Source organism: Podarcis tiliguerta (genome assembly GCF_965153285.1).
Source record: "Podarcis tiliguerta genome assembly, chromosome: 2".
NCBI lineage: Eukaryota > Metazoa > Chordata > Lepidosauria > Squamata > Lacertidae > Podarcis > Podarcis tiliguerta.
This window is the reverse complement of record NC_139535.1, coordinates 103,562,875-103,578,728: the sequence shown is the minus strand read 5'-3', so window position 1 is coordinate 103,578,728 and position 15,854 is coordinate 103,562,875. Positions and strand designations below refer to the sequence as shown.

The window sequence follows — 15,854 nt, the reverse complement described above, 5'->3', positions numbered from 1 at the left end:
AGCAACCAGCTGGTTACCGAAGTCTGTACCTAGTTGTCCACAGTGCTTCAAAGCCCTGATGATCAGCTCTCTGCAAGCCACGTGCATCAAAACTGCTCAACTAACATCACTGCAACATCAAGTGATCAACAGATGAGATGCCCTATCTACCCTGTGGTGTAGCAGAGGTTTTCGGTGCCCAGGGCAGGTGCACACACACTGGGAGGGAGGGCTCCAGCCCAGCCCAGCCCTCACTGTCGACCTGACCAGAGTGACTCCCCTCCACTGGATCAAAGTGGGGTCATGCTGAGCTGCCTCTCCGCCCGCACAGAGGGAGTCCCACTGGCCAACATGGCCCTTGGTGGGTGGAGAGGAACACTGGGCCAAGCCATGCTGGGGGTGCTTGCGGTGAGGGCACTTGCTTCACACCCACTCAAAAGTTGTACACTTGGGGCCATGGTCCCCCTAGCACTCCCCGCTCTAAGCCCCTGGCCCTATCCACCTGTCAGATTTAGCCAGCTGGCCAGATCCAATCCCCATCCCTTGTTTCGCAGAGAAGAATAATTCACCATGTCTCATGGGGGGTCTAGTTTCCCGTTGATGCTCAGATGCTTACAGGTTTATGCTTACACAAGCATCCCAACCCACAAGTTGGCTTGCAGAGCTCAATATTTTCTACCTAATGCACCATTCGCTGTGTGAGAAATGAATGCCGTGGAGAATTTGGCTTTAAAAATCCCATGCTCCCTCACCCGCATGCGCAAATTGTGCCCAGCTGCCCAGCCAGCCTGAATAAGAGGCCCTGAGTTGTAGTCCGTTGCCCCTGTGGCAAAAGAAATAGAGCACTAATCGTGTTCATACGACCTCTTTATGATAAATAAAATAAGTCTATCGGACCCTCTGAGCAACTTTTTACGGGCAGCCGAAGAGAAGAGGGCCCGTAAGGATACAGAACGCCTACTGTGTGCATTAGAGGGCAATGCCTACAGCTAAAATAGCTACTTAAAGCCATTTCTAAATGGCAGTCACTGTGTCGGGCAGCTCTGGAGTGCTCTGGTTATAAACAATTTTAATAATGCTGTTCAGAAGTAAATAGTGCCTGCTAAGTGCAGATAAAGTCAGCTCAGGGTGGCTTTATCTCTCAGATGAGAATGTCATTAAGGTTAATGTCCAGGCGCTCTGCTTTCATACATGTACAATGTGCCACATTGTCAATTCAGCTTTTTCCTTTTAAACAGCTCCCACCCCTGACTCGCTGACTGTAGATCTTTTGAGAACTTCCAAAGCAAGGAGCATATTTTAAATGCTAGGGATTTTTTTTTTTTCTTTTTGAGACATCTGGGCATCTCTTCAGGAGCTGATTGCTACGGAGTCAACATGCCTTATAAGGAGGTACTTTATTGATGGATACGAACCCCAGCAATTGCCTGCCTAGTTTAGCATTCTGTTTCCAGTGGTGATTAGCCTGTACACATCTAGAAAGGCCCGCCAGATTCCTCCGAGATGTTGACCTGCCCAGAATCACGATCTTGCAAGAAGTTCTTCTGCAGAAGTCCTGTTAGAATGCAGTGGTCCATTGTCTTATAAAGACAGAGAACTGATCTCACACATGGTAACTGCTGCAAGAATGCTTGCTGCCAAGTATCAGAAGGAAATAAAAAAAATAATCCACCGGTTAAAAGAACAGTTGAATAAAATATGGGAAACTGGACAACTTTTAGGCTAACTGTGGCTCCTTCGGAATTATTCATCTTAGCAGTTGACTATGTACAACTTTTGAATGTTTTAGTTTCGGCATATTAATGTAAAACAACAATGACAACAGTATTAAACGAATGGCAGCTGCGCAGCCATAGAACCCATGCACATCTCCCATTCATTTTGCCCTTAGGCTGATATTATTTCATTTCCTTTTTAAAGTCTCTCCCCCCCCCCCCTTCAGCTTTCATTCATTCTGCCAGAATGCTTTCATATTCATGGCCGAAGCCGTTTTCTCGAACACACTGTGCTTTTTATAGAAATATATTCCAAAGAAATCGACACATTCTGTAGCCCTAAACAACTCCAGCAAATGGCACCTTTCAAACTTGGCTGTATTTTTGATGCCCTCTCCGCTTAAGAAGATAGAAACCCAGATGCGTTACTGATGACGAAAGGAGAGAATGCCAATAGTGTCTCTCTGTATGTTGGCCTACAGTCAAGAGAGGATTCCGAACATGTGCTGCCTTATTATAGAGTCTAACATGTGAACCAGCCCCATAAACCACAGATCTAAACCTTTGTGACCCTCCAGATGTTGCTGAATTGCAACTCCCATCGTCCTTGACCATTGGCCATGCTGGCCGAGGCTGGTGGAAGTTGGAGTCAGCAACATCTGGAGGGCCACAGGTTCCCCACCCCCGCTGTCAAATATTCATACATATCCCACCCAGCCGTCCTGGCATAACTTTTCCTTAGCTGCACTGAGGGATACACGGAGAGAGTTTCAAACGGATCTCCATCTTGGATTAATTCTCCTTCCTTTGAAGTAAGTGTGAAAACTCCCATTACCATCTGTGAGAAGAGATCTAAGGCAATGGATGTGGTCCATTCCCATTAAAACTCAATGGGAGCTTTGCCATTGGTTTCGGTACAATGTGATTTACGGCCTATGCCAGACTGCTTTTCTTGTTCTCTCTCTCTCTTTTCCATTCGTGTTTGTCAATTAACTGGCAACAATGCAGCAGAATGGAACATTTGCCTCCCTTTCGGCTCAGTGGCATAGGAGGGGTTCGCAGTTCAGCGGCAGAGCACATGTTCGGTGTGCAGACAGATCCATGCTCAAACCCCAGCAGAAGGGAGTATCGTAAATCCTGAAAAGCTGTTGCTACCAGTCTGAGCAGGAAATGCTGGTCTAGAGGGACCAACGGCCATACTTGTTATCTCCCGCTTGGTTATATTTGTTAAGCGGCCATACTTGTTATCTCCCGCTTAGTTATCTCCCGCTTGGACTACTGCAATGCGCACTACGTGGGGCTGCCTTTGAAGGTGACTCGGAAACTACAACTAATCCAGAATGCGGCAGCTAGACTAGTGACTGGGGGCGGCCGCCGAGACCACATAACACCGGTCTTGAAAGACCTACATTGGCTCCCAGTACGTTTCCAAGCACAATTCAAAGTGCTGGTGTTGACCTTTAAAGCCCTAAACGGCCTCGGCCCAGTATACCTGAAGGAGCGTCTCCACCCCCATCGTTCTGCCTGGACGCTGAGGTCCAGCGCCGAGGGCCTTCTGGCAGTTCCCTCATTGAAAGAAGCAAAGCAACAGAGAACCAGGCAGAGGGCCTTCTCGGTAGTGGCGCCCGCCCTGTGGAATGCCCTCCCATCAGATGTCAAAGCGATAAATAACTTCCTGACATTCAGAAGACATCTTAAGGCAGCCCTGTTCAGGGAAGTTTTTAATCTGTGATATTTTAGTGTATTTTTGGTTTCTATGGAAGCCGCCCAGAGTGGCTAGGGAAACCCAGCCAGATGGGCGGGGTACAAATAATAAATTATATTATTATTATTATTATTATTATTATTATACTTGCTATAGGGTCATGGCGCATATGTCACCCTTCATCTTTACAATGTCTTCTGCCCTATATATGCGTGTATGTATGTATAGATTGATATAGGTATACAGACATACCTTGGTTGTCGAACGGAATCTGTTCCGGAAGTCCGTTTGACTTCCAAAAACATGCGACAATCAAGGCACAGCTTCCGATTGGCTGCAGGAGCTTCCTGCACTCAATTGGAAGCTGCAGAAGTCACGTCAGACGTTCAGCTTCCAAAGAACATTCGCAAACTGGAACACTCTCTTCCGGGTTTGCGGCGATCGGGAGCCGATTTGCTCAGGCCATTTGAGTACCAAGCCATTTGAGTACCAAGCCATTTGAGTACCAAGGTAGGACTGCATTTGAACTGCGGTTACATAATTACTGGACAAGATATACAGTGATACCACTTCCGGTCGGCGCCAGCGCTTAATGGCGGTCCTTGCCTCGAGCTCCGAGGCAGGACTGCTCTGTGAGTTCGGGTCTGACCCGCTACGGCGAGCGGGGGACCCCTAAAATCACAGGCGCTGAAGCCTGTGAACAAGGAGACTCGGCGGGCACCTTTTGCGCCCCCCGGTATTGCGAAAGAGCCTTTTTAAAGGCTCCGTAGCGGCATCGGGTGTGAGCGCGGTGCTGAGAGTCGCAACCCAGCTCGCAGAGTGAAGCCGCGTCGCCATAAGCGGAGAGCGTCGATTTCTTCCTGAAAAGAAAATTCGGACTGAACACCCGTGAGTAAGAGCGGAAAAAAGACGGTACAACAAAATTTTAAAAAATTTGGCTGAAAACGGGACGGCATAAAATAAGGAAGTCTGCCCCCCCCGGACTGCAGAAATCTAAAGCAACGTCAGACCTCGCTGCAGTTGCAAGAAAGTTACAGTTGAACTTTTAACCCTGACCTGTCAAATGTATCCTTCCCCCCCGATCGGCAAGAGAAGGGGGGGAAAGACAGTCTTGTGAAGATACTCTTTAATTTGAAAAGGAAACAAGGTTTCCCATCGCCCTGACTCCCCCGGGACGACCTGCCAGGAGTGAACACCGGGAGGAATGGGTCTTTTAAGAGCATCATTAAAAAGTCGGAAAGTTGGATAAAGTTGTAGAACTTGAAGGGGACTTTATTAGTGAAACTGATTAATTAAATCCATCAGAGGAAAAGTGTTTTTAATAACTTTAATGGCGGACTTCGGACTTTTCACATTTGGCTTCCTGTTTCTTTGTTTCCCCGAATTTGGACATTGTTAATTGCTCCCTCTTGAGGATCAAGAGGGGAAAAGTGTGACTAACAGTGGGATTTTCCATCGCGAGTTTTTCCTGTGAGAACGACCTTGGGACATGAGCGGCACAGCTGAGGAGATAAGAACCAGATCTAAAACTAAGGTAACACAAAAGAAAAGAGCCTCAATTTCTGGCCAAACAGTGCCGGCACCAGAAAGCTCAACAGCTGCATCAATGGATTCTATGACACAGGCACTACTGAAAATTAATCAATCCCTTGAGGCTTTAACAAAGCAATCCACAGAAAATACAAAAAAATTGACAGAATTGACAGTGAGACTGGACTTGAATACTACATCTGTGACAACTAATACGGAATCTATTAATAGACTGATTCAGGAATTTACAGAAACTAGGAAAATTGCTACGAGTGCGAAGGCAATTGCAGAAGAGACACAGGGGAAACTTGCGCCGATTGAGAAAAAAGTGAATGAGCATGAGGCAGCTCTCTCCCTATTGGAATTACAGAGGAAAGAACGAAATTTGAAACTAAGGCAAGTTCCAGAGAACGAAGGGGACGACCTGAAGGAATTCCTCACAGAGGCAATTTTGGAAAATTGGCGAGAGGATTTGGAAGATGATGAAATAGAAATAACAACGGCTTTCAGACTTGGCAGAAAACAAGTTAAAAGGGCAAGGGATTGTCTGATTACCCTAAGAACCAAGCAGGAGAGAGATAAGATATTGAACCTGCATTACCAAAAAGCTTTGGTCATTGAGAACACTCAAGCTCTGATTTTTAAAGATATTCCTAGATACATCTTGGAAGTGAGAACCTTTTATAGAGATCTTGCCAATTTGCTGAGGAAAAATTACATACCTTTCAGGTGGGAGTTCCCACAGGGATTGTCCTTTAACTATAAAGGGAAGAAGGTGAGAATAAGAACAGTACAGGAGAAAGAAGATTTCTTGGAGAGAAATTTGGAGGACCTGCAGAAAGGAACGGCACAAGGACTAACAGCAGAAGGGGGAGAACCAGTGGATATAGCAAACTTATCATACGGCCTACCACAATCAACAACTGAAGAAGAAGACAAACTTGGGGCAGTCGGAGGGACAAACGCTTAATAATCAAGATGTCACTGCAACTTCTTAGTTGGAATTGTAATGGTTTGAACCATCCCCGAAAAAGACGTCAAGTTTTTCATATCTTGAAAAAAGAGCAATTGGATTTGATATGTCTACAGGAAACTCATATAATCAGGACACATAGAAAATTGCTCGTGAATAAAAGATTAGGACAAGAATTTATATCTTCTGACAAAGTCAAAAAGAGAGGAGTTGTGATTTATGCAAAAGAAAAATTGGATCCAAAAATCAAATTTAAAGATGAAGAAGGAAGATATTTGGCAATTGAAGTACAGATTCAAGGAGAAAAGTATTTGGTTGTTGGAGTATACGCGCCAAATGACGGGAAGGCAGAATTTTTTAAGAAGTTGCATGGGACTTTGATGGACTATCTCGACTGCAAAATAATAATGATGGGGGACATGAATGGAGTGGTCTCTACAAATATGGATAAAGCACAAAGACAAATGATCTCTAAAGAAGGTAGATTACCAAAGATCTTTTTTGAGATGACAGAAAATATGGACCTAATAGATATTTGGAGGACTAGAAACCCTCTCGAAAGAGAGGGAACTTTTTTCTCGGAATCTAAAATGACATGGACAAGAATCGACCAAATCTGGGTATCTAGTGTGATGGCTGCAAAGATAAAAAAAGTGGAAATCTGCCCAAAAACCTGCTCCGACCATAACGCAGTGAAGATGGAAATGAAATTGACAACAACTGGATCCTTTAGGTGGAGAATGAATGACTTCCTATTTAGAGATGAACAAATTTGTGAAAAGGCCCTAAGGACATTGAAAGATTATTTTGAGATTAACTTAAGAACAAAAGTTGAAAAAAGAATAATTTGGGACGCAAGTAAAGCCGTGATGCGAGGCTTCCTGATACAACAGAATTCAATTAAGAAGAAAAAACAAAATGAAAGGAAAAGTAGAATTCTGGAAAAGATGAAGGAAGGAGAAAAGAAATTGAGGTCCAATCCAAAGTCTCATGAAATATTGAGAGAAATAAAATATTATCAGATGCAGTATATGGAACTTACAAACCAAGAGATAGAATGGAAAATTAAACAAATGAGACAGAGGACATTTGAATCAGCAGATAAATGTGGGAAGCTTCTTGCATGGCAATTGAAAAAAAGACAGAAACTGAACACTGTTACTTGTCTGGAGGAGGATGGAAGGAGTATATGTAAGCCGAATGAGATAAGTAACTGTTTTCAAAGTTATTTCAGGAAATTATATTCACAAGGGCCTGTGAAGGAACAAGAGATAGATGAATTTTTGGAAAATTATGGATTACCAAAAATCTCGGAACAGAACAGGCTGATTTTGAATCAAAAAATAACAGAACAAGAAATAGAGGAAGCCATTCAAAAGACACAATTGGGAAAATCTCCAGGACCAGATGGCCTGACGGCTAAATATTACAAGGTTTTGAAAGACTGTCTAGTACAACCATTGAAAGAAGTATGCAATGAGATACTGGAAGGGAAGGGGGCACCTGAATCGTGGAGAGAGGCTTTTATATCACTTATACCAAAAACTGAGACTGAAAAGAACCAGGTTAAAAACTACCGCCCGATCTCACTTTTAAATGTGGATTACAAAATATTTGCAGACATTTTAGCAAAAAGACTTAAGAAAGTGTTGATAGGTGAGATTCATAAAGATCAAGCTGGCTTTCTCCCGGGAAGACACATGTCGGACAATGTAAGGAATATAATTGACATTGTGGAGTTATTGGAAACAAACATTAATAGAAAAGCAGTATTGATTTTTGTGGACGCGGAGAAAGCCTTTGACAACATTTGTTGGAGCTTTATGAAAAAGAATCTCCAGGGGATGGGGGTAGGCCAAGGTTTTGAAAATGGTATAAGTGCAATATATTCTAAACAGAAGGCAAAACTAATTGTGAATAATGTGGTAACTGAAGAGATAGCTATAGAGAAAGGAACACGACAAGGATGCCCCATTTCTCCCTTACTTTTTATTTCAGTCTTGGAGATATTGTTAAACATGATTAGAAAGGACCAGTTGGTAAAAGGAATTCAGTTCGGAGCGAAAGAGTATAAGTTAAGAGCATTTGCAGATGACTTAGTCTTAACATTACAGCAGCCGAACACTAGTACAAAAAGAGTTTTAGAACTGATAGAAATATTTGGTCAAGTTGCAGGATTTAAATTGAATAAACAAAAAACTAAAGTGCTGGAGAAAAATCTAACAAATGAGGAAAAAGAGGCATTCCAAAAAGAAACTGGTTTGGGGTTAGCAAAAAAAGTTAAATATTTGGGGGTAAATCTGACATCGAAAAACGTGAATCTATTTAAAGACAACTATGATAAATGTTGGTCAGAAGTTAAGAAAGATCTAGACACATGGTCAGGATTGAAACTTTCTCTGTTAGGAAGAATCGCCGTTATCAAAATGAATGTATTGCCTAGAATGTTATTTTTGTTTCAGACTTTACAAATAATAGACAAGATGGATTGTTTCAAGAGGTGGCAGAAAGACATATCCAAGTTTGTCTGGCAGGGCAAAAAGCCTAGAATAAAATTTAAGATTTTAACAGATGCTAAAGATAGAGGAGGCTTTGCCCTGCCAGACTTAAAACTGTACTATGAATCAGCAGCATTCTGCTGGTTGAAAGAATGGCTGCGCCTCGAGAATGCAGACATCTTGGATCTTGAAGGATTTGATAATAGATTTGGTTGGCATGCATATCTATGGTATGATAAGGTAAAATCTCATAAAGGTTTCAAAAATCATGTTGTCAGGAAAGCTTTGTACAATGTTTGGATTCGATATAAAGATTTACTTGAAAGTAAAACCCCCAGGTGGTTGTCACCTATGGAAGCCAAAGAGGTGAAAAAATTGAATATGGGGCCACATTGGCCTAAATATTCTGAAATTATAGTACAGGATGGTGAACAACTGAAACTGAAAAGTTTTGAGGAGTTGAAAGACAAGGTGAGAGATTGGCTACATTATAGACAAATAAATGAAGCATTTAAACAGGACAGAAAGATAGGCTTCCAGATGGAGAGATCCAAACTAGAAACAGAATTGTTAGAACCCAATACTAAAAACCTATCAAGGATGTATAATTTGTTGCTGAAGTGGAATACTCAAGATGAAATGGTGAAGTCTAGTATGATTAAATGGGCACAAGATATTGGACATGATATTGAGCTTGCTGACTGGGAGCAGTTGTGCACCACTGGTGTTAAATTTACGGCATGTAATGCCTTAAGAGAAAACATTATGAAAATGATCTACAGGTGGTACATGACTCCTGCTAAGTTAGCGAAGATCTATCATTTGCCCAGTAACAAATGCTGGAAATGTAATGAAACTGAGGGAACCTTCTTTCACCTTTGGTGGACCTGCCCGAAGATTAAGGCATTCTGGGAAATGATCTATAATGAAATTAAGAAAGTTCTCAAGAGAACCTTTTTCAAGAAACCAGAAGCTTTTCTCTTGGGCATGGTGGGCCAAATGGTGTCAAGGAAGGACAAGACATTTTTTATGTACGCCACAACAGCAGCAAGAATTCTCCTAGCAAAGTATTGGAAAACGCAAGAACTACCCACGCTGGAAGAATGGCAGTCGAAGGTGATCGATTATATGGGATTGGCGGAGATGACTGGCAGAATTCGAGACCGGGGGAAGGAGGCGGTGGAAGAAGATTGGAGTAAATTTAAAGAATATCTTAAAAATCGTTGTAATTTGGATGAAAACTAAGGTTCAGGGCAATAAGAGGTAAAGAGCTACAGCTGTTAATACTAAGTTAAAGAAAATTTAATTGATGGAAAAAAAGGTATACATTGTTTGACTAAAAAGTTGCTGAAAAATCTGAAATAAGGATGCAGAAAAGGGGTGGTATGGGGAGGTCCATTTTATATGTTTGTTATTGTTTTTGTTTATGTTATTGTTATGTTTGTTTTTTATGTGGAAAAATAAAAATTATTTAAAAAAAAAAAAAAAAAAAAAAAAAAAAAAAAAAAAAAGATATACAGTGATACCTTGGTTTTCAAACGTAATCCATCCCAGAAGACCGTTCCGAAATGTTTGAAAACCAATTCATTTACTTACGGAAAACTCAATACAGAAGCCGCGTGGCACGTTCAACTTCCAAAAAGCATTCTAAAATGGAAGCAGTTACTTCTGTGTTTTCAGCGTTCAAAAACCAAAACGTTCGACTTCCGAGACATTTGAAAACCGATATACCAGGCACAGTGAGTCTGTCATTGCAGCACATCTGCAGACTAACCAGGAGGGATATAGCCAGCTGCTCATGTTTGGAATTTACCATCTTGCAAAAGTGGGGAAGGTGTAAAGCTGATGTCGTGGATATTTTAAAGCCCCAGCTGTTGTGTTGTATCTTCCTCTTGCATTGGCCAGCTGTTCTGTTAGCACTTCCACTCAGGTCCCCAGATCATTGACGGTGTATATATACCAGTATTTGTGAAAATAAGCCAATAATTATGCTTTCTGATGTATTTCATTTCCCATCTCTCCCACCTGCCGCATAAAGAATCTCCTTGGTACACACAACTTGGGCCGAGTCTACTATGAACCAATCAAGGACCGGCATGGCAATATCATCATAGTTACAATAAGAGAAGTGGAAACTCTCTATTCCTTTTTTAATGGCAAGTGGATGCAGATATCCAAACTACAAAGCCAGAGAAAATCCCTTTCAACACCAGAAGAGCCAGTTGCATTGGACATCTTGCTCATCACGATCCAGGTATCTTTTTGCTATGTTAAACTTTTCAGCTAACCAAGCTTTCCTTCTGGGGGGGGGGGAGGACCCTGAAAATTGGGGATCCAGCAGCTGAAATGCAGCTCACTACAGAATCACAGAATGGTAGAATTGGAAGGGACCCTGAGGATCATCTAGTCCAACCCCCTGCAATGCAGGAATATGTAGCTGTTCTATATGGGGATCGAGCCTGCAACCTTGGTGGCTATCAGCACCATGCTTCCTCAAACTCAGCCCTCCAGAAGTTTTGAGCCTACAATTCCCATCATCCCTGACCACTGGTCCTGCTAGCTAGGGATCATGGGAGTTGTAGGCCAATAACATCTGAAGGGCTGAGGTTGAGGAAGCCTGCTCTAACCGACTGAGCTGTTCAGTGGAAATTTGTCTTTGGGGCATGGGCAGCCAATTTTCTCTTTTTCAAAAAGAGCAACCACTATGGGCCACAGCCCATATCACAGGTGGGACTGTAGCCTTATTGGAGTTCACCGATTGAGTCTGCGTTGCTCCCGGACAGGAGGAAGGAAGTCAAATGACACCAAGGTTGGTTCAAAGAAAGAGTTTATTCTGCTCTCCAGATAGCAGAAGGCACTTGCGTGGTCAGTCCACAGCAAGTCCAAAGAAATGAGAAATTTCATGCAGTATATATATCCTCCAGGCACCCTCTCCCTCCTTCCTTTGGAATCCAACCACGTCAGCCTATGTACGCAGGTTGACATCACATATGTTCCTGTTCTGGTATTCTTAACCATAAAAGGGTATTCCTTCCTATACTTCTGACCATAAAAGGATCTTCTTGTTCCTACTCTTATCTTGAAGCAAGAGGTCACCATCTCTGAGAACATACTCTGGTGCTCTTCCCAGACTGGGTCTGTGCGTCTTTTGTGGTCAGGACGTAAGATAAGGCACAGGTGTGTCTTCTCTGTTCTACTGGCACAGTGAAGGTCATCCTTGCCATCACAAACTGATAAAGGAGAGGACTCCGAGCACAGCTTTATACAGCTGGGTTTCGGTTCAAGAGCTCAAGTTAAAGCATTTTAGCTAAGGAAAAATAGGGATTTTGGTGCAGTTTCAAACTGCCTGCACAGTCAGTTTTGGGGTTTGGGAAACCCATTCCTTCAGGACTATGGCCAACATTATATCAGCATTGCACTGGCTGGGCTCAGCCCCAGACGCACACACCAGATCGAGACTTAATTTGGTGTCCAGCCGATTGCAAAAGAGCCAAAGTTCAACTACTGGGAGGTCTGGATAGCCCAAGTCATTCGAAAGTCTTTGCTGAATTGACACCCACCTAGGAACACCAGGCAAACAAGCCGAGTTAAGAATTCTGGGCAAAAGCAGAAAGATGGGGACAAATGCAGGAGGAGAAAAATCAGGCAGAGGCTCAGCAAGATGGTGATTGCAAGACAGCTAGGCAAAAACAACAGAACCTGAATGCCAGAAAATGTTCAACAAGAAGCAGGGTGGCTGTGGCACTTTAACAATCAGGGCCAAAAGACATCCAGCCAAGAAACTGTGTCCTGGCCTATGATCCCATGGCCCTTTCTTCTCATATAGCTTGGTAGAGCGTGAAATGCCAAACTGGGAGTGCAGGAAAACCTCACAGGCAGCCCTGGCACAAGAAAGCAGAGCCAACTCCCTGGCTTCAATGAAGCCCTGCTTGTGCCTCCCTCCTATATTAGCTATTGCGAGCATTTATCTCGCCGACCCATTTAACTCCATAATGGCTCCAGAGAAGCCAGCTGGAGCAATCGGAATTAAGCACTGAAAATCAGCAGCTCATAATAAACCACATCGCTGCTCTCCCCATTGGGGGCTTTGCCTAATTTAAAAGAGATGTGAGAGCAAGAATAGGCACACTGGATCTACGCTAGGCTTGTGGTATTAAAAATGCATTACACGTATGAAAAAGCAGGGTGAGGAGAACAGAGTATATTTTTATATAAGGACCAACCCCCAACCCCCAAAAAACCACCCCTGGTCTGATCACATTTCCACCAAGTTCCCATTGCGGGCAGGGGGCATTTCCCTTAATGATCATCAAATAGCTATTTTGTTTATGAAAAGCTTGTGACAATGAAGATCTGATTGCTTTGCTTGGAGCCAAGCATAGCAAGGGCAGATAATGCAACCGTTTCAGGAGTGAAGACATGGGGCCGGATGCCTTAATTCTCACCCTCTCCAGTGGCACACATAACTCAGGATGGCAGTCGGCTTCATTTATTAGAGTAATCTTTAAGGAGTGCTCTAAGTAAAGGTAAAGGGACCCCTGACGATTAGGCCCAGTCGTGGCCGACTCTGGGGTTGCGGCGCTCATCTCGCTTTATTGGCCGAGGGAGCCAGCGTACAGCTTCCGGGTCATGTGGCCAGCATGACTAAGCCGCTTCTGGCAAACCAGAGCAGGGCATGGAAACGCGGTTTACCTTCCCGCCAGAGCGGTACCTATTTATCTACTTGCACTTTGATGTGCTTTCGAACTGCTAGGTGGGCAGGAGCTGGGACCGAGCGACGGGGGCTCACCCCGTCGTGGGGATTCAAACCACCGACCTTCTGATCGGCAAATCCTAGGCTCTGTGGTTTAACCCACAGCGCCACCCATGTCCCTATCTATTGCGCCCCTAATGCTTTCTTTCTTTTGCTTTATGGGCGCCAGTTAAGTACATGCCAATGGGTGGTGCCAGCCCTCTTGGAGAGCTCTTTCTGATCATAAAGATACTTGTGTTTCAAGAATGGAAAGTGGCTCATGTTAGGTGGCTGATTTTATTCCGGCAGCAAAGTTTTGCAGCTGGTTGGGCTGATGCGCCCAGGACTTCCCTTACATCAGTCTGACGTGGACCAATTGCCTTCAGCAGTTTTAACGGCATTGTATTTCCAAACACAAAAAGGAGCGGTACCCAGTGATCTGTTTCTTGGATAATTTCTCCATTGGGCTGAGGACTCTTAACCACAGCTTTGAGGGCATTGGCAAAACGGGCCCTTGAGAGTAGCAGCGGCAGACCAGTGGGAACTTGTGCTGCAGGGGTTTTTGCAAAGTGGCATTTGCAAAAGGTTTCAACGATGTGTTTATTTCATTTATGAATCGCTTCCTCTAAGCCCTCTCAAAGGGATTTGCAACATAATGATGTATATAAAACATATATAAAAACAGTGGCAAACAATGGCATGTAAAAACATTTTTCTAAAAAAAAGTTTAAAACAACAACGCATACATGAAATCAATTCAGATCCAGGACAGATACCACCCTGGGATAAAGCTTTTAGGATGCTAGTTGAAGGTTGAACCTCTTTGGCAGATGCCAAAAAGCCCATAGAGAAGGCGCTTGCCCAATGTGCATTGGAGAGAGTTCTAAGGGGGAAGGTGCCACCACACTAAAGGCCCATTTTTTATACCATTCGGAACAGACCTCCTGGTAGGATGGCATATGCAGGATGCCCTGCACTGCAGAACACAGTGACCAGTTGGATATGTTGGGAATGAAGCTATCTTTCAGGTTTACTGGACCCAACCTTGAATTCATCCTGGCACCTAATTGGTAGCCAGTGCTGTTGCTTCAGCAGCAGCGTAACTCCATGGAGATACCCCTCCCTAGTGGGCAACTGAGCTGCCACATTTTGCACTAGCTTCAGTTTCCAGGTCAGCCTCAAGGACGGCCCCACCTAGAGCACATTGCAGTAATCCAATCCAGAGGTCACCAGCACATTGATGACAGGGTTTAGTCCAGGCTTCCTCAACCTCAGCCCTCCAGATGTTTTAAGACTACAGTTCCCATCACCCCTGACCACTGGTCCTGCTAGCTAGGGATCATGGGAGTTGTAGGCCAAAAACAGCTGGAGGGCCGAGGTTGAAGAAGCCTGGTTTAGGCTATCCTGATCCAGAAATGGATGTATGTGTCTTACCAACCGAAGCTGGCCAAAGACAGCCTTAGCCACAGGGGTACCCCTGGACAACAAACCTGCTCCTTCATGAGTATAAAGGTAAAGGGTGAAGGGGCCCCTGACCGTTAGGTCCAGTCGTGACCGACTCTGGGGTTGCGGCGCTCATCTCGCTTTATTGGCCGAGGGAGCCGGCGTACAGCTTCCGGATCATGTGGCCAGCATGACTGAGCCGATTCTGGCAAACCAGAGCAGCACATGGAAACACCGTTTACCTTCCCGCCAGAGTGGTACCTATTTATCTACTTGCACTTTGACGTGCTTTTGAACTGCTAGGTGGGCAGGAGCAGGGACCGAGCAACGGGAGCTCACCCCGTCATGGGGATTCAAACCACCGACCTTCTGATCGGCAAGTCCTAGGTTCTGTGGTTTAACCCACAATGCCACCCGCGCCCCCCATCCAAAAGTGGCAATTGGCCAATCACTAGATGCCCATTGCTCAATCAGCATGCATCTTATTCCATAATGTTTTAGCTTTCGATGGACTGCAGTTGTAGCTCACCATTGACACTTGTAAGCCACTGCCACTGGGTGGCATCAAAAGCCCATGCACTAACTTGGCTGCCACCTGGCACCCAAGCATGGGGGAAGGGGGCAATTTCTTCACCACATTCCAGTGTGGCACCTGCCCATCTCCTGCTTCTGACGTTTGAAGTATATGTTGCCCTTTTTCTGTCGGTACACCTAGGCAATTATTTCATCTGCTCTTATCATGATGAAGGTCTTTGTGGAAGAATTTAGGTTATTTGAGTGGAGTTTGGGGTGCAAATAATATTTTAATTCTCAACGAAGAAGAAAGGATAGAAAAAGACACACAGGACAGGAGATCCAGGAAGGCATCTCAAATGGTCAAAGCTTGATTTTGAAAGGGAAATAGTCTTAAAAACAGGGTATCGCTCACTGCCAGCTTTTGGAGCCACCGACTAGAGCAGGGTTTCCCAAGCTTGGGTCTCCAGCTGACTTTGGACTTCAGTTCCCATCATCCCTAGATAGCAGAACCAGTAGTCAAGGACGATAGCAGTTGTAGTCCAAAGTCAGCTGGGGACCCAGTTTTGGGAAACCCTGAATTAGAGGGATGATGCTTCTGCTTTTCAGGTGCTGAAATGTCAGCAACATTTTCTAGATCCGACCTTTGGCTATGTGGGCTCACAAAGCATTTTACTTCAAGGCTAGCTTGAGCCGAACCTTGCCAATATTGAGATGCCAATCGGTTTGTAGTCATAAACTCCATAAATATGTACGAGGTGCCCCT

General features: G+C 44.1%; 1 protein-coding gene across 2 annotated transcripts in view; it reads left to right on the top strand.

Annotated features, from left to right (window-relative positions):
• The window catches only part of ANKFN1 (ankyrin repeat and fibronectin type III domain containing 1), a 222,628-nt gene that overhangs the window by 164,071 nt on the left and 42,703 nt on the right, over positions 1-15,854 (top strand). For both annotated transcript variants that reach the window (XM_083427353.1, XM_083427352.1), the window contains exon 14: positions 10,439-10,654. In XM_083427353.1, coding sequence (XP_083283479.1) covers positions 10,439-10,654 — 216 coding nt within the window. The remainder of the gene's footprint in view (positions 1-10,438; positions 10,655-15,854) is intronic.